At 45.9% G+C, this 17,944-nt stretch overlaps 1 protein-coding gene across 1 annotated transcript in view; it reads right to left on the minus strand.

Moving 5' to 3' along the window:
- The window catches only part of MMP17 (matrix metallopeptidase 17), a 103,814-nt gene that overhangs the window by 17,555 nt on the left and 68,315 nt on the right, over window positions 1-17,944 (minus strand). Inside the window, exons 2-4 of the mRNA XM_073312878.2 lie at window positions 16,065-16,197; window positions 12,477-12,603; window positions 288-571 (exon numbers count right to left, since the gene is read on the minus strand). Coding sequence (XP_073168979.1) covers window positions 288-571; window positions 12,477-12,603; window positions 16,065-16,197 — 544 coding nt within the window. The remainder of the gene's footprint in view (window positions 1-287; window positions 572-12,476; window positions 12,604-16,064; window positions 16,198-17,944) is intronic.

The following is a 17,944-nucleotide window of genomic DNA, read 5'->3' on the forward strand; positions in this document are numbered from 1 at the left end:
ACAGGGATTGTGGGAGTGGCAGATGGGAGCTCTGGGTTATGTAGGTGTGGCAAGTGAGGGATTATGGGGAGAAACGGGAAAACGTTACCACAGTTTCCTCCCTGACTTGGACAAAAATGTTACTGGCCTTTGGGGACATAAAGGAGCAAACAGAGGTCTCTGGGGCCCCAAGAGATGTGCACAGGACCCCAAAACCCAAAGGGTGGCCATAACAGAGACTTAGACATTTACAAAGGGAGAGGCTGGGAGTTCATGAGTTCTGCTCCAACTCTCGGACTCTGACGTACCTGATGATCGGAAAGTCCAATATTCGTCGTCATCGAAATGAGTGTCTCCTGCGGTATGATGGTCTCCAGGGAAGAAAGCATGTGCTACCGTGCCGCCAGGCCCATCAAAGGGATACCCATCATTGTGGTCTGCTTTGGAGAAGTCTATCTGTATGTCAGCGTTGTTACCCGCCACTTCGTGGAAATTCAACGGGGTGATGTCACTCCAGACCTTCAGGGCATAGTACATGAGGGCGCGGACCGTGTCATGGCCCAGGTGGGATTCTTTGGGGAAGGTGCGGACTCTGGGATAGAAAAGAGAAACCAAGGACATGAAAATAATCAGTATCAGTGGCGGTCCAGCTCTTTCATTCTGCCGATCACTTCATGAGCCTCTCCAGGACTCATCCTCCTCTCAGTTCCCAAATCCTTGGTCTATTCTGCAAAGCACCAGAAAGGGCCCGGTAGATGACTGGTGGTCCATGGGGCATAGCTTGGCAACCACTGACATACACAGTACTCTATTATTGGTTCTCCCACCTCTGCCCTCCACTAGGTGGAACGTCAGACCCGGGAAACTTTGTGTGAATTTGTGTCCCCCCACCACTCCCCACCCCCCCAGTAGATACATCCTATGGAAAATACAAGAATGAATACTACTCTGCAAGGGGCAGTGTTTCACAGAGCGGTCTCGGTAGAGCTGGTCAAACTCAACATTTCGGTTGTGCAGAACATTTCAAAATTTCCTTTCATCCCAAATCAGAACAAAAGTGGAAATTCTGAAATTTCCTGCAAAACCAAAATAAAAAATAATTAGAATACAATGAATTTAACAAAATATAAAAGCTGAAATGATGAAGTTGAAACGAAACGCTTTGATCTTATTGAAACAAGATGTCTCTATTTTCTGGGGTCAAATTTAATTTACATTGATACTTTGCGCAAAAGTTTCATTGAACCAGCATCGTCCAAGGGAAAATCATTCTGCTTGAAATGTTTTGACAAGTTCTGCCCTTCAATAATAATGGTGATTTTATCTCTAGGGTACCAGCACACCAACCAAGGCACCCAGGGAGCTGCCCAAACATTTAATATTCATAGAATCATAGATTTTTCAAGCCAGAAGGGATCATCATGATCCTCTAGCCTGAGCTCTTGTATAAAGACAGCTCAAAGATTTGCATCCACTATTAAAACACAGGTAAGATTAAAATTCACCTCTAACAAAGATCCTGCCGTGATGGGCATGGTATAACTTATGAATAGAAGAGATGATGTGTTTTCAGACTGTTGCTAATAGTGGGAAGAGGCTGACAGGGACAGCTACCTAGGGAGAGCAGGTTCCAAACCCTAGGGGCTGGGGCAGTGAACAATTGATCACTCACCAATTTACAGTACGTTGGTGGAACCATGTAAAACTGGCGAGATTGTGTGAATTCCAACTATTCCTTCATCCAGTTAGGAAAGGACACGGGGGTTTTCTTTTCTGCAGCAGACCATTGGCCTAGTTAGTCCCCTCTCACTTTCAATGGGAGTTGAATAAATAACTATGCACAGACACACATGTTATTAGAGATTAAAATGCCATAGTGATGGAGGTAGTGTAATCTAGTGGATAGGGCATTAGATTGGGACTCAGGAGTACTGGACTCCCTTCCTGGCTCTGCCACTAGCCTCCTTGGGCAAGTCATTTCCCCTCCCTGTACCTCAGTTTCCCCATCTGTAAAATACAGATAACAATACGGACTCCTTTGTAAAGCACTTTGAGAACTATGGATGAAAAGCCCAGTCTAAGAGCTAGGTTTACTCTTAGTTATTCCACCCCCTAAGTTAACAGCACCCAAACAAGCACCCTTTGATCTGACCCGTATCTTTTTAGCATGCAGCAGGCATATGTGAACCATCCTAGATCCTTTATTCATAGCCACCTTTATTTCCCATGGGGTTGTGTGTCAGGTTTTCAATTCAGTGCACAATCTGATTGCAGAAGTTGTGCTAATTGTCTGAATGTGATTAGACGGAGACTTTTGTCAAATATCAATGTGATGTTCCACAGTACTATCTGATCAAGCGCCAGTGAAAAGAAAACACTTCCCAAGCATGATTCAGCGGATAACTTCCCTCCTGCCATTCCCCCTCTGGCTGAGCTCGCTCCTCAATTTATAGGCATCACCTGACCCGTCCCAGTTGGGTTTTAATAATCAAACAGAGCCAGTGGGTCCCAGACCCCTTGGCCCTTAAAGGGGCAGACCGCCCTGTTACACGTACACATACTGACCCAAGAACCTTACACATATCCCAGTTCTGCAAGCTGCTCCATGTAAGTCAGTGGGAACGTCAATGACAGTTCCTGAAGAACTTAACATCTAAAAGATGAGATGGGTAACATTTTCATAAATGCCTATATGCCTTAGGAGCCTACGTATCATTTTCAAAAGCACCTAAGTCACTTAGGCTCTTTTGAAAAATTTGCCTGACAAACAGTAGGAGGAGAAACTGAAGCAGAGCGCAGTGAAGTGACTTGCTCATGGTCCCACAGCAGGCTAGCAGCAGAACTAGAACCCCGGTCTCCTGATTCCCAGTCCAGTGCCCCTCTTCACTAACCACATGGCCCCTCTAATTATTAGGGTTAGTGATTCATTAACAATGTGATTTTCTTCATGAACTGGTGGGGATTCCTTGCGGAATGACCGTTTTATTATCCACTGCTACTTTTACAGCAGGGCAATCTTCTGGTTTCCTTTGCTACTGCTGTCATACAGAAAAAATATTGTATATTCTCATGGGGGTCAGAGGAATGAAAAGGGACCTTACAGACATGTGCCATTACACACCAATTTAAAACAAACCAGTCAGGGAATAGGTTTGCCTCCTCTAAACATGCTGTATTTTATTAAGATTCTTGCCAGTAACAGCCTCTTGACAGTCCTTCAAGCCGAAAGCTACCACACAGAAATGCCTTGTGATGTGTGACAGTAAAGTAAGCGTACAGGACAGGAGACAAGCGATGCTAAATACAAATGGGATACTACACCTGGGGACAAGAGAAGCAAACTAAAATTGTAACCAAATGGAACAACAGCTGGGACAAATATCATTCCAACACTATGAGCCTAGAGCTTATACAGTATAGCCAGGGCTAGGTCATTGCAAACTCTTACACTATTTCACTTTGGGCAATGCAGGTCAATCCCTTAGCTTCTGGATCCACAGGCTCTGGAACTAGGAGATTATCCATTTGTACTCAACTCTAAGAATCCAATTTAAAAATTCATTTGCCATGACTTAATTTTGAATGGGCTCTGTGGTAAATATTCATCCCTTCATTCAGCTGATGGCTTGCTTTCCCTCTCATTATCCATTTGCCAGGCTTTCTTCCACTGTCACAATCAGCACAAGATCGGAGTTCGCCTCCTGCCTTACAACTATGTAGCATCCTAATGTGCATGTCAGGCAACTCCTGTCATACCTATTCATATGGGGGATACATCATGGAAACTGCCAGGACCTCCACTGAAGAATTACAACCCCTAGCTGACATATCTGTATCAGCAAAAAAAACCCCAAACCCCTGTAGACACTATGCTAATAGAAGAGTGCTTCCGTTGGCATAGGGAAAGTCATTCGGGGAGACGGTACAGCCATGCTGGCAGAGGAGTTCTCTCTGCCAGCGTATGCAGGATCTCCACTAGGGAGCCCTGCTGGCACAGCTATACCAGCCAAGGCTACGCAGTGTAGACAAGCTCTTGTAGGCACGGTCATCTGCATTTATTCACTAGTACGTTGTCGATTCAACTGAATAACCCTGAAGGGGCTCTGACCTATCTCCAACCCTCCTTAGAAATGGGTACTCGGGGTGGGGAGAGATTAGAGACAATGATCCAAGGACAATATAAGATGAGGAGGCTAGATTGGGGAAGTCACGCAGAGGGGCTGTAGCCGCTTCCATCTGCAGCCCACATGCCTCCAGGATGACAAGGTTATGTCCACCGACGGGCACAGGTTCAATGCCCACTCACCAAGATTTTCGGAAGCGACCAGGCGTTCAGGGATGCCTCACTTGAGACAAACGAAAGGGCCTGATTTTCAGAGGTTGGGTACTCAGCACTGTGGCACAATCAGGCTTCTTTAGGGTGTTTCAAGTTGGATACCCCAAATCACTAGTCACTTTTATAGGCCTTGGCTATGCTGTGTTTCTCACCTCTCTGATGATACTGCCAGCTCACACCAAGTTGCTGTGGTGACAGCCAGTGTGCTGCAGACACGTCCACTCAGAGCCAGCCTGACACAACAAACTCATTTCACAAGGATCAGCAGACAGTCCTCTCAGTCTAAAGACTGCTAAGAGCTACTAGCATGGGCCAGAATCGAACCAGCGACCTACAGCTGAAGAGCGCCACAGCCCATTACAAATCGCCACAGCTAGCCCATCCCTTAGTCATTCCATTTCTAAGTCAGTCAATAAACAGATCCAAATGTGACTGACATTTCTGCCTGAGCTCAGAAGGTGTCAATTCTAATAATTATTTTGTGTCTGGGTTCTTTTTTTCATATGAAGGCAAAAGGGAAAAAGTATTAGTGTGGTATGAAAAATCAATTCCTGTTTAATGAAACACTCCTTCATGTTGGGCAACTCCGAAGCTAGAGAGAAATAAATTAAATGTTCATAACCACCAAACATAACAGACTATGGATTGCCTGATAAACAAGCATTGATTCTGGGTGGGTTGGTTTTTTTTTTGTAAATTGAGAATGTATATGCTCATAGCCTGAGACTAGAAAATGACTCTTTCCCAGCTGCCCAGAGGTCATGCTCAGTAGAGCGTACAATGCCCCAGGAGTTCTGGATCTTAGCAAGAGCAGCACGACAAGCCACATTCGTTCCACTGTGGTCTACCTGGTCGTTGGCTGGGCGATCGGCGTTCAGAGAGGTAAACACAATGTATTTCACAACGGTGCAGCAAACTACTGCTATCAATATTTTGCGCTTCCATAGCGCTTTTCAACCCAGGATCTCACAGCCCTTCACAAAGGTTAGTGATTTCAGCCTTGCATCATCCCTGGGTCACTTTTGTTATTTTCTTTTTAATACAAACAGATGACCAGAAAGCACCCTCCGGCTCCAGGACGAGCAGCAGCATGGGAGAGAACTGATTCTAGGGAAAAGATGCTGGTAAAATAAAACATCACAGCCTCTTTCCCAGGCAAGCCATCCTGTATTCATCCTGAGAAAGGAGGAGCTGTGCTGGATGAAACCAAGAGAGATTTGGGTTTGTACTTGAACTACAGCTCTTTGAAAACCCTGTCCCAGCATTCGCTCACTGCCATCCCACAGACCAAACAAGCATGCCACAGGAGCTGATCTTTCTCCTTGTAAGTTACAGCACCTGCAGCAGAAGTCCCATCCATGGGAGGCGCTTACTCTCTGCTCTGCGGGGTTCAGACCGTGCAGTGATAGGCTGCGTAGGGGCTGCCCGTGGTGTGCGATGTCTAGAATGCACTGCAGCCTCTGAGCACTCACTCCAGCTTGCGGGCATCTGCCTCACCTTTCTCTTTGGTACTTCAGAGCAGCTGGCTTATGCATCTGCACGTCCCTTGGAAAGTGCCTCACTGCGGCTGCAGCAAAATCAGCAGCTGTTCAGCGCTTGCTCAAACCTCAGCCAGCGACGCCAGGATGAGAAAACAAGGAAGACTCAGGAGAGCAAGTAGCACGTTAATGGACTGTGCTGCTGGGCTTGTAGCGGTTTCCTTCGATTGTGCCTCTGGCCCAGCAGAGAGAGGAGATTTTGAATTAAGTGCATTAAAGGAAACCAGCACAGTTAGAGAGAAAAGAAGAGAAGCAACAGCTGCTATTGATGGAGACATGAGCTGGGGGCAGGAGGGGCAGGTGTGTGAGAGAGACAGTGGGGGTGGGGCTTTTACCTGGCAGACTCCTCCTTTGGGCAGAACATCACAAGCCAAGCCTTGTTTACTTCCAGTGCCTGCTTTTCTTTCTTTTACTGCTGCACCAAACTGATACAGACCCTGCCGGACCAGCCCTGCTCCAGGTTCCAGTCTCTCTCACACTTGTTCTATTTCCCATTGGATGGCATCGCTTCCCTCCTCCCCATCTCCTGCCCCATTATGTCCTGCTTCCTGGGCAAGTCTATGATGTTTTAGGTTGCCCCCTGTTCCTGGCACAGCCTCTTCATGCAGTGAGCTGCCTCCCTCTCCTCCTTTCACACCTCTCCCAGAAAGTCATTTCTCGCAGCTGGCTTTCCACCCCTCGTCTCTGCTCGGTGCATGCAAGTCACCAGTTACATGCCTAAATGGCCATCTGCACATGCAACCGGGTGAGCCTATGCAGGCTATGCACCCTGGTGTGTGCACTCAATTGCATGCAAAGAATTCTGAACTATGGGGCTCCAAAAGTCCCAGACTACCATTTGCTAGCAGCAACTGGGGCAGATACCGTTAGAGGTGAAAGGTCAGGGCGATATTCTGAAGACGAGAATCCTATTTCATTTTGAATTTTAAGAGTGAACATCCCATTCCCCCAGCTCTCCCCCCTAAATAACATGCTCCCAAATCCTGGCAAAACTGTCTCTTTTCATACATTTAGCACGGATTAGACTGGCTGCTCCCCATGGCTTAGCCCTTGCCCCTGTGCAGAGCACCACGGAGCAGCGTGAAGACTTGGGGCTTTGATCATTTCCACCAGTTTAATCATCTCTCAGAAAAAGAAGCCCACAAGCGCCACTTCTTTCCACTCCTGCTTGATCAGAAAGTGATCAAAGCCTAACCCAGCCCTTCCTAAGATGTTTATTTAGTTGGTGTTGGTCCTGCTTTGAGCAGAGGATTGGACTAGATGACCTCCGGAGGTCTCTTCCTACCCTAATATTCTATGATTCGGCACAAACTCTGGTTACCCAGGGGGGCTCTTTGCGTTTTTCTCACTGTGACGTGTCCCCTGCTTTCCTATTGATGTCATAGCTCTGGCTCAGAGGCATCTTGATTGCAAGGCTTTGATGATGCAGAGCCTGGGACTTCTCCTTACATAAAGATCGGATAAGTTCAGCACAGGGGTGACATTTCAGCTACTGTGGGATAAAGCCTGGTAAATTTATAGATCTGGGCTTTGGCAGCTTTTCTTTGCTGTCAGGTGCCCTATATTTAAAGAGGAAGAAGCAACAGATAGTGTGTTTCTGGGTGATTACTGCTCTCCTTGGGTGTCCTCCTGGAACAGGAAGCCAAAGCTGAGCAGAATCATAGAAATGCAGCGCTGGAAGGGACCTCAAGAGGCCATCAAGTCCAGCCCCCTGCGCTGAGGCAGGACCAAGCAAACTTGACCATCCCTGACTGGTGTTTGTCCGACCTGTTCTTAAAAACCTCCAGTGATGTGGATTCCACAACCCTATTCCAGATCTTAACTACCCTTGTAGTTAGAAAGTTTTTCCTAATATGTAACCTAAATCTCCCTTGCTGCAGATGAAGCAAGTCCTACCTTCAGTGGACATGGAGAACTATTTTAATATATTTAAAATTTGATTTAAAAAATAACTTTTAATTAGTCCAAAAGTGCAACATTCCCTCAGAACTGCACCGCCTGGGATAGCTGTCTGCTAATAGGAGGTGGAGATTATGTATTTAGAGGAGGATAAAAATCAGGGCCACACATCATTTAGTAAGTTTTAACACCATGGTTTTGTCATCACTGACAGCCAGAGGGAGGCAAGGTCAGCGCTGAGCAGGGAGACCAGGAGGCAGCACGCCTGGATTTCATTCCCAGCTGTGCCACTTTGGTCAAGTCAATTCCCTGTTCAGGACTCAGTCTCCCCATCTGTTTAATAGGGATAATAATGCCTACCTCACAGGAGTGTTTGAGGATTAATTAATGGATACTTCTGAAGTGTCATGAGTTCCTCAAATACAAGATGCTGTCAAAGTGCACAGCATTATACCCGTGTTGGGGATTTCAGAGTCCTCTTGAAAGAACTAGGCATACAAATTTACCCTAATTGTGAGCTCAACTGTGGAAAAGTGAATAAAAGTTTACAAAATGTTCCCAGTAACACATCACGATAAATGTTGAAGGAAGAAGGTGCAAAAGGGAGACAGAAAAACAGAATGAGTCCAAACAAAAAGGCCTGCAGATATAACAGAAGGACTGTGTGAAAATCATGCCTAGGAAACAATAGAAAGAACATTCTGCTTAGAGCGGATGATCACAATGATCTCCTCTAGCCTTGGAATCTATGAAGAGAAGCGTGGGGTTGGAAATCAATGAACCAAAACTGGTGCATTGAAAATTAGACCTCCTAGGTAGGCCAAATAAGGAAAGGATGGACTATTCCACCCATCACCTCTCTTTCAGTAGGGGGCACACAGACTAACTCCCCTCCCCACCACTTCAGGGACTTTGCATTTTGCCCTTGGACCCCGGAAATCATTGCATTATCATGAAGCTCAGACCTCAGCAGGGACATTTGGCCATGACCACTGGACCAGCAAAGACTCCAGCCACAGACACAAGAGATCCTGCTCTGTGTCTCCCCTTCCCTTGTGTGTTCCTTTCTGCCCCACTATTTTTCCTTCTGTCCTGTGTGTGTCTCTCTCTCTCTCTCTCTCTTTGTTTTGGCTTACCACACAGCACCAGTGCAATGAGACGAGACAGCCCATGCAGCTCTGCGCAGCCTCAGAGAGACCAGCCCAGCCAGATGATGTCCCAGACCGGGAGATGAGCCAGAACCCAGAGCAACTGCTGTCACAGCTGAGCTGCCAACCCAAAACCTCAAGAATATCAACAAAAACCATATTTCCCCATCTTTACTATCCTGTCTCTTCTCCCCTCACACTTTTCTGTTGGTCAAAAGCAGAGAAAGTGACCATCTGTCATGGCTGGATGGTGGGTAGCCAGACCCAGAGGCTGCAAGACAGGAGTCAAGAGACATCTGGGTCAGGATACCAGAAGGTCAGAAGCAGCAGACAAACTGGAGATCAGAACCACCACAGGGGAACCAGAGGCAGGTGACAAACTGGAGGCTGGGAACCACGGGTCGAGGCCAGGACATCAGGTCAAGGACACACACAGTTCACAGGATGGTGGAGCCCAGTTCGGTTTCCCGTGCCTGCTGCTGGATTAAGTAGGACCGGTGGGCTAATCAGCCACTCTGGGACTCTGCCAATCAAACCTCGGGGCAGAGCCTTCCACTGGGGCTAGGTTTCATGTATCTGAGGTATGCTAGTCTCAGCAGCCAGCTTGGTGGCATGTTGGAGTGGGGCTGCTCTCAGCAGCCTTATGGGCCTGGGTTTGAGACCCATGGGTCATGACATCATCCTTCACATCTCAGAGCTAAGTATCAAAACTAGCCCCTTTCTCCCACCCCCCAAGAAAGGTTGTCCAATAAAAGACTAACTTTTTTAAAAAGAACGTTGATAGGTTCTGGTTAAGTTTGTTTTCTATAATCATTCCAGTTCAGTTTTAAAGGGCTTTAAAACTTGCTTTAACTCCTTTTCTTTCATGTATCCAAATCCACACATCTCCAAACTTTAGCACTGTGTTTGCCATGGTACTAAGCAGGCTAAGGTCTGTGTATACCAGGCCTCAAACCTTGTTTCACCCTTCTTAATGCTAGACAGTAACAGAGTCGTGTTAACACCTTTAACTCTTTGGGCCCAAATAGTCCCTCTAAGTTAGTACAAGTCCTTTCATCACTGACAACTAACTCGCAAAGTGCAATAGAAATGTAACGCATTATGGGAAGAGTGCAACAATAGCAGTTCCTTATGGAAACTCCCTATATGAGTTGTCATTCAATAAGGTAATACCGGAAGTAATAAAATGATATTAAACACAGGAACATTTAGGCCAAAAATCAGGGGGGGAAGATCCTTCAGGAAACTGGCAGCAGACAACACACACTGTTTCTTTCTCTAATTTCTATCAGTTATGATGAACCCTTATTATCCTCTCTTGTGCCATATTGACATTTAAATTAACTTTGGCTAGCACCAACAGAGGGCACTGTTATCCCACAGACCAACCCCCAGAAGTCTTAAGAAAGATTGTGCATTGCAGTTCCCCTGCCATTGCAGTTCCCCTGCCCGATTAGCACAAACTATCCCGTGGGAAGCAGGGCTCCAGGTAATATTGTTTTTTAAGTCATTTCAACAGACAGAATCAGAAATAAATCCCAAACTTATTTCATTCCCAGCTTGATCCCATTACACTTTTTGAGTGTCTTGGTAACTATGCGAGGTTACATTTCCAGCTGAAAGCTTGTTGAGTATAAGGTGAGTTGTGTGTCTTATTCTGCTGGAAATTTACCGTGTGGGCTATATCTTGGAAGGATACATATGTGTGGACCTACAATTGTATGCAGCACCAATCCCATTATTCTGAGACCTCTAACTGCTTGGGTTTGGCTGCACAGAGAACCAGAGAATAAATTACATTGAGACATGATTTACCTGCATCACCTTCAAATCTTGTTTCCACATTTTATAATTGATGTCTTTGCTTTTCCATCATCACAAACTATATCAGATGCCCCCTTCTGGGGGGTCCAAAGGCCCCGCCGTGGGGCAGCCTCGCACAACTCTACAGGCCTGTTTATCCTGCCTCACCATTTCTTCTTTCGTGAGCATTTCTTCATTATACTCAGTCATCATGGTAAAGGCAAGTAAGTGAATTTTGTCCTTGGGCTGGTAAATTTGAATGCCAGTTTGTAAATTTGTAAGGCTTGAGTGTTGGACATAAATACTGTATAATCATTTCTGCATGGCCATAGCTTCTCACATGCTTAGGTAACCTCCAAATATAAAACACAACCCCATTGAACATAAGCCAGAACACTGGAAAGGAGCGGAAGAAGGAGAAAAAGTCTAACCCAGTTGTCAGGAGATGGGAGTTTTATACCACCACCGTTAGACCATTTCAAGATACAAACCCAATGACCCCTTTTTCATGGCCTCCTTTGCGGACGCATCACAAAACCTCATAATGAATTTGAAATGGACACGTGCCAGACAGGTCAAGTCAACGGAATGGTTGACTTAGGTCCACTGCCTCTCCAGGAGTTTTTCATACTGCAATTAACAGCTGAATGCTAGTTATTTAGATCACCCCTCAAAATAAGATCCCCATTGGATAATGCTGAAAAAAATAAAGCAGTTTTCCACCTAAGGTCACCATTTCAACACCTGCCAACTGCAGTAGCTGGGTCAAGGTGCATTATTACTGAATGGGTTTCCTCCAGAGAGCTAGTGGTTTCACTGATACATGTGAACTCCAAGTTTACGTCCGGTTTGGGGCCTTTCAGCTTGGAGCTCATTAATAGGGAGTTCCCTACAAGCCGCGAGCTTGAGTTTCTGGGATAGCAGGATCAGCCAGTTTGACTTTGCAGCAACCCCTTATAGCCAAGTCAGTGAGCAGGGAAAATAGCATCCAGCTTTCTTTAGTCATGGTTTGAAGAACAGTCAGCATGATCCATAGTCTTTGAGGGAGGGAGAGAAGAGGAGGTGGGTGGGGGAGGAAAGAGAAAGAAATCATCCATGGGTCCCAAAAAGCTCACAAGGCTTCCAATCTCTACCGGGGGAGACAGGTAAGGAGCATCCCATACGTGTAATATCAAGCCCCCTTGGTGAGTGATCAACAGCAAAGCTCGAACATGGGACTTCTGGATCTAAACACTGCCTCAGCTAAAAGGCTCCATTAACAAAGGCCATAGCAGGCTCCTCAACCTCTTGAGGGAGACACAATGTCACACTGAGTAGGTGTGGGTTACACACAGTTTTTAAGGAAGGGAGAGAAAGGGGTGGGGGAAAAGATCATCTGTGGGTCCAAAAAAGGCTCATACATCCTCCTCTCTCAACCAGGAGGAGAATCCACATGGGTCTGAACCTGCTGGAGTCTGACAAAGGGAAGCTGGGAACCCATAGCATGCAAAACAAATAAGCTTCAACTGCTGCAACTTGGCTAAAGAAACCCAGCTACTTCAGTGGGTCAGAGCTATCAGATGTGGGTTTGCTATTGCAGTTTGCTGTAGGGCTGGGAATCGAGACTGCAACTAGGGCAGGTGCGAAGAATAATTTAAAACCCTGGCTTGATGGGGTCTGGGATCGTGAAAGGAGACATTTTAACACAGCCATGTTCCACCTCATTGCAAGTCTTATTTGATCTACGATCGATTCCTCATTGTGACACAGAAATAGAGAAAGATGAATTCCTACCTCCAAGATAAGTTCCTCTTATTCCACTTTGTCACGGCCTGAGCGTGCCGCTTCTTCCTGGTCTCTGACTCAGCAAGATCAGGGAGAGAGCAACGAGGTGTCTTCATTAATTGCAGCGTAGCTTCATCTAGATTTCCAAGAACAAAACAAAACAAAAAAGGCCTTGAAATACTGTGATGAAAATTGGTCTAATGTTTCCGCTTTCAGAAGGTGAAACTGGGTGTTAAAAATATTAATTTCCTTTCCTTCTGACACTGAGGGAATGAGTATTATGGACGCCTTGGTTTCGTGCAATGCAGTGGGCTTATTAGGCAAATGGTGGCAATGCAGCAGAGATAACACTCCCCTTAAAACACACCTGTAGCCATTTCAATCTCTCCCTGACCTAGAAGGGAATGTTCTTCCATCTCACGGGTACTTGCATTCACTCTCTGCTCACCACAGGGCTGTTGACAGAGCTGTAGGCTTTTAAAACTGTATTGATCCGGACTGTAACTTTTAACACGCTTGGGAATGTCCAGCAACCAGGGCTGGGTTAGGGATTGGGAAATATCTCCCTTGCCTAAAGAAACGATATGTGGAAAATAGCACTGATGAATCATCTTCTATGGAACCCTGGGTGCCATTTTCTACCCCACAACCAACCGATCCAGTGCTGTACGCGGCCTGGCAGCAGAGACGAGGGGATGTGTCTCGCAGGAGGATTGCTGATATTAACAAGGTTCTTCATAGTTGATTAGGGTCAGCTATGCAGCTGAGGCCACGTTCCACCTACACACACACGCGCGCGCTGGAATAGTTGTGTGTGCTGACATTGAATGTTCCCGGTCATGGAGCAGATTACATTGCTGTAATGCTATGGATATTAACCTCCTCCCCCCAAAAAACCAACCACCCCACCTTAATCATTAGGATAGCAGTAATCATTAAGTTCCAAAATAAGGACAAAGTCTCATTTTCCAAAATGACACAACTGCAACAAAAATGCTGTTGCAGGGCCGGTTTCTCTCTCCCAAGAATCACCTACAGGGGGAGCCAGGTTGTTAGCAAGGCAGTTAGCAAGCAAGGTACAAGGAAGTATCGGGAATCGGAGGCCTCTTGGAATGCATGGGTTAGGCCTGGCCCTGACACTGGCTTTGTACTATTTTAAAAGATGGGAAATAGGAAACTGACAAGAGCCTAGTTGTCCCTAGTGCCCTGTTCACAATGCATGCCCTTTGGCAAATGGCACCAGGGTAGAATGAGGACGGCACATTTCTTCCCAGTATTCTACATTAAAGTACACCAGAGAACTTTTAGTTGACACCTGCACGGTCTATGTGGACCAGTTAGTGTGCGACACTTCAGTGCATTTTAGAAATCACACCACCGTGGAGCACGCTGCGGCTTTGTGTAGACATGCCCTTGGTCTCTTCTTTAATCTGGATTTCCCACCATTCCCCTGGCAAAGCAGGGTAGTCTTTGCATGCAAATATACCATAGTTGCATTAGACTGGAAACTGATTTGCAAGATGCTAATATTCTTTTCTTCACTAGTACGTTTCTTTATTAGGAATGGAATAAAATTGTAAAGGGCCGGCTCCACAACCAGCAGGACTCTGGATGCACCAATTTACAGATCTGGCCTTACACTTTTATTCTAAAAAAGGGGAAATTATATATTTTTATTTAAAACAAAAATCCCAAAACACAGACCCCCAATTCACAAGGAAAAGACTGTGAAGTCCATTTTAAACTATGCTTATAATTTCACATACAAAAAAAACCCAAACCAAGAAACCCACCTTGCTCCTGGGCCTCTTGGTGTTTCTGATAAGATGTGAAAGAAAGATAATTACATGTATTTAATTAAAAATGGAAAGCAAGCATCTCAGTGATGAGCTGATAAGAAAGTGGACAGAGAGCTGTTTAAGTGACATGGGAAGCAGCTGCTCAGAGAAGGGACTTGCCAAGAGCTGCCAAGGCACAGCCTGGACTTGGCAAAGGAGAGCCTGCTAATTAGCAGGTTCTCACTAACTCTCTCCTAAATAAATGGCAGTGAAAGCAAACTGACCTCACCACAGTAGGTAGCTTCTGGGCGTAAGAACTGTGGGCAGGCCGGGAGAGACAAAGAAACTTTAGGAGGGTTACGATGATACTTTCTCCCCCTCCTTTTTAAAATGAAAACAACTTAGACAATTTGTTAGGGCCAAGCAAATGGATTCAGCGGAAAAGCAGAACCGAGTTTAAAAATCCCAGCCCTGGTCTTGTGTTCTTATGTCAACCAAACTTCACCATGGAATCATTTGATGCTCACCTACTGCTAATTCCTTGTGGGGCTCATTGAATCATCTGGATGGGAATGCACTTGACCCAGTCCCAGCATTGCAAGAGTGGGGTTCAGCCAACTTGGACTTGCAAAGGGTTGGACAACTCCACAGCAGTGCATGAGGACAACCGGCCAAGAAGAGACCTGCACTTCGGGGGTCTGACCCAACTCCCACTGAACTCAAAGGGACTCATTTCATGGACTTCAACAGCAGCTGGATCAGCTTCTTAGATCCCATCCCTGGAGCTCAGGGAGAAGTCTGTCTGAGGGCTCAGGTGTGGTGAACCTTACGGTAAGACTCTGAACTGCTTTGGGTGGGAATAAATTAGGTAAGAAAATAATTGACTTGTTATGTTTTTAACTAGAGCAACTACCTTTTTTGAAGAGGTGGAAGAACGCTAGGATAACACAGGAGTGCTCAGTGTCATAGTTTCTAAGCAACAGTAAATCTTTCATAATTCTGTAATTCCTTCCTTCTGAGGCTCTCACCTCACAAACATTAATGAATCCAATGTCACAGAAAGGGAAACCAAGGCGCAAAGAGGTTAAGGACTTGCCTCCAGTCATGCAGAGAGTTGCCAGGAATAGAATCCCAAACCCTTAAACCCTGTGGTTCAGCCATAACCCCATCCTTCTGCAGCTGAAAACTGCTGTGGCTGACAGCCTGACAATAGCTCTGGCTTGCTTAGCAGAGACAAAAAGCCAAAAAACCTAGCTGTCTTCAAAAATAATTCAATGCAAACAAGTATAATGAGCCGGAGAAAAAGACAAAAAGAACAGCCGTGAGTCGATCTTTTATAAACAATCTCTCCACCACCCCTCTTTGTCAAAAAGAAGGATAACAATAGAATAGTTCAACATACGGATCTCGGCAATTAATTAGCTATTTTTCCCTCAGTTGGATGATGTAATCGATGATTAAAAAAACCCAACCAACCCAGCAGTTCTGATGCTCTCTCTCCTTTCTTAAACGCATCAAGAGCTATTCTGAGCACAGTAAGAACCCCATGGGCATGTTGGCCTAGTGAAATAACTGCCCGCCTCAGGTTGTTGAAAATGCAAGGCAACACAGCACCTGAGCCATGTAATTACTCCTTATAACTGCAAACTGGGCCGTACGCTGTTGCGCACACATTAGATCTTCCTGGGACCAGCACAGTCATCCTTCTGCAGCTCAGTGGTATAGGAGAACGCACCCCCTCCCCAATCCTATTAAGAGACATCTCTGCAGCTGATCATCAAAATGAAAGAGAAGAAGAAAGTGCTCGTTTCCCACTGACCTAGTATCCCTGTTGCTTCCAGGCCTCCGAACTGTTGCATGGCTGTGATGGCTTTTGCAAGCTCTTCCTGGGTCTGCAGTTGTCCTGTGACAGGGCCTGGAGGAGGCAGGTAGCCAAATTTAGTCAGCCAGTCCTGTAAAGCAAGGAGAAGGGGGAAATAAAAGAAGATAGAATGACAGGGTCTGAAGGTCCCATCGGTTCCGCATGGAGACATCTTTCCCATTTACATGTCTACACCTGAGCTCCTCATTGAGCTTTGTGGTCCGTGTTAACAAATGAATGTGTCAGAATGGATCTGTATACGTTACTTAAGTAATGGAATCCAGTGACCTTCATGCATTCCAATGCTGACATTTAATTTTCCCATCCGGCTGCAAGCGATCTTTGATTATCATGGCAACAGCAGCTAAAAGACATGGGCCTATGTAGCTATCTTTTAGTCTCCCTTTGGACTGTTGGTTGTTAGCAGAGACCGGTTTGTGGGGAGACTGGCTGAGAATTAAGGGAGCTGAATAGAACTCACCCGCTTTTCATCCCTACATAGTCTTGACTTTGGGGCAGGAGTTAGGTTCCCTGGGGTCCCACCCTCCCCTCTACAGTGTTTGGGTGGTGTTGGAATTGGCAAGGTAGACCCATTCTTCTACATATGCTCAGGGTAAAACTTCTGCCTGCCTACCCACCCTGCCTTCAGCAACAGGGCCTCAGTTACTCCACTGAGACTTGCTACTGCCTTCTTGTTACTGACTTATTCTATTCTTGGGCCTGAGACATCCCAGAAAACACAGCCTGATAGCCAGGAAACTCCGGGAACATCTCAAGCCTAGGAGAGTGGAGAGGCAACATTGGGACCTGGAACAGACAGTTCATCCAAGGAAGATATCTTTGGGGTTTGGGGAGTGGCAGGCTAGTGCCCCAAACACTGCAGATGGGGAGAAGGCGTGGCTCCAGTGATTGAAGATGGGCAGAGGGGCCTTCATCGGCTCCCTCAAAGCGTCTGGAGGTGGGGAGGTGCTAGGGAGCCACAGGTCAGGTGGAGACAGCCCAGTGTTTTTGGATTCGATGCACTTCACTTGGGTTTGTATTGTTTTGTTCCGAGTTTCGTGATGAGTTTTGGAACCTCAAATTATTAAAACCATGAGAAGCAAACCAGCCACTGAGGTTCACTGAGACTCAAGCAAACCAAAGCTGGTGGGTTCCACTGAAAAGAGGAGATTAGAGGCTCACGTGGTTTTCTCTCTCATCATCTGAGTTAGGGCCCAACCCAATTCTCATTAAAGTCAATAGGAGTCTTTCTGGCTTCAGTAGGAGTTGGATCAGGTTCCTTAATAGGAACCAGGCTGCAATTTATGAAATAATTACCAATTAGCTAAATTTCCAGGCAGCTCTCAGAGTAGCTGCAATCACCCCAGACGATGAGCCCTAAATTTAAATAGAGGAAACTCAGGGAGATACGAAATTACAACGAGCTTCCAGGGAAACCATCCTGTCACATACACTGAAAGAACTTCAGTTTAACTTTCCTAATCAGCTGACAGGCAACATGAACAAGAATGCCCCCAAAGTGAGATATGAGCAGCACAGTTTATAAACAGAAACGGAGGGTTTAGTTTTCTTCTGAGGCATCAAGAGCCACAGAATGGGAAACTGCTCAACAGATTTAGGCCAAAAATAATTTGACATAAAAATGGCCATTTCCAGGAGATTAATGGCGTGTGTGTGTGTGTGTGTGTGTATCCATACACACACACACACACACACACACACACACAAACCTAAAAAAAAGACTTTTAAAAATATAATATCTCATTGATAATGGCACAGGAAGCCTTTCAAGTCTAGGCTACTTGTTCAGCTCTTCCCCTGATCAGAAGTGGTTGGTT

The sequence above is a fragment of the Lepidochelys kempii genome, chromosome 15 (assembly GCF_965140285.1).
Source record: "Lepidochelys kempii isolate rLepKem1 chromosome 15, rLepKem1.hap1, whole genome shotgun sequence".
Classification (NCBI taxonomy): domain Eukaryota; kingdom Metazoa; phylum Chordata; order Testudines; family Cheloniidae; genus Lepidochelys; species Lepidochelys kempii.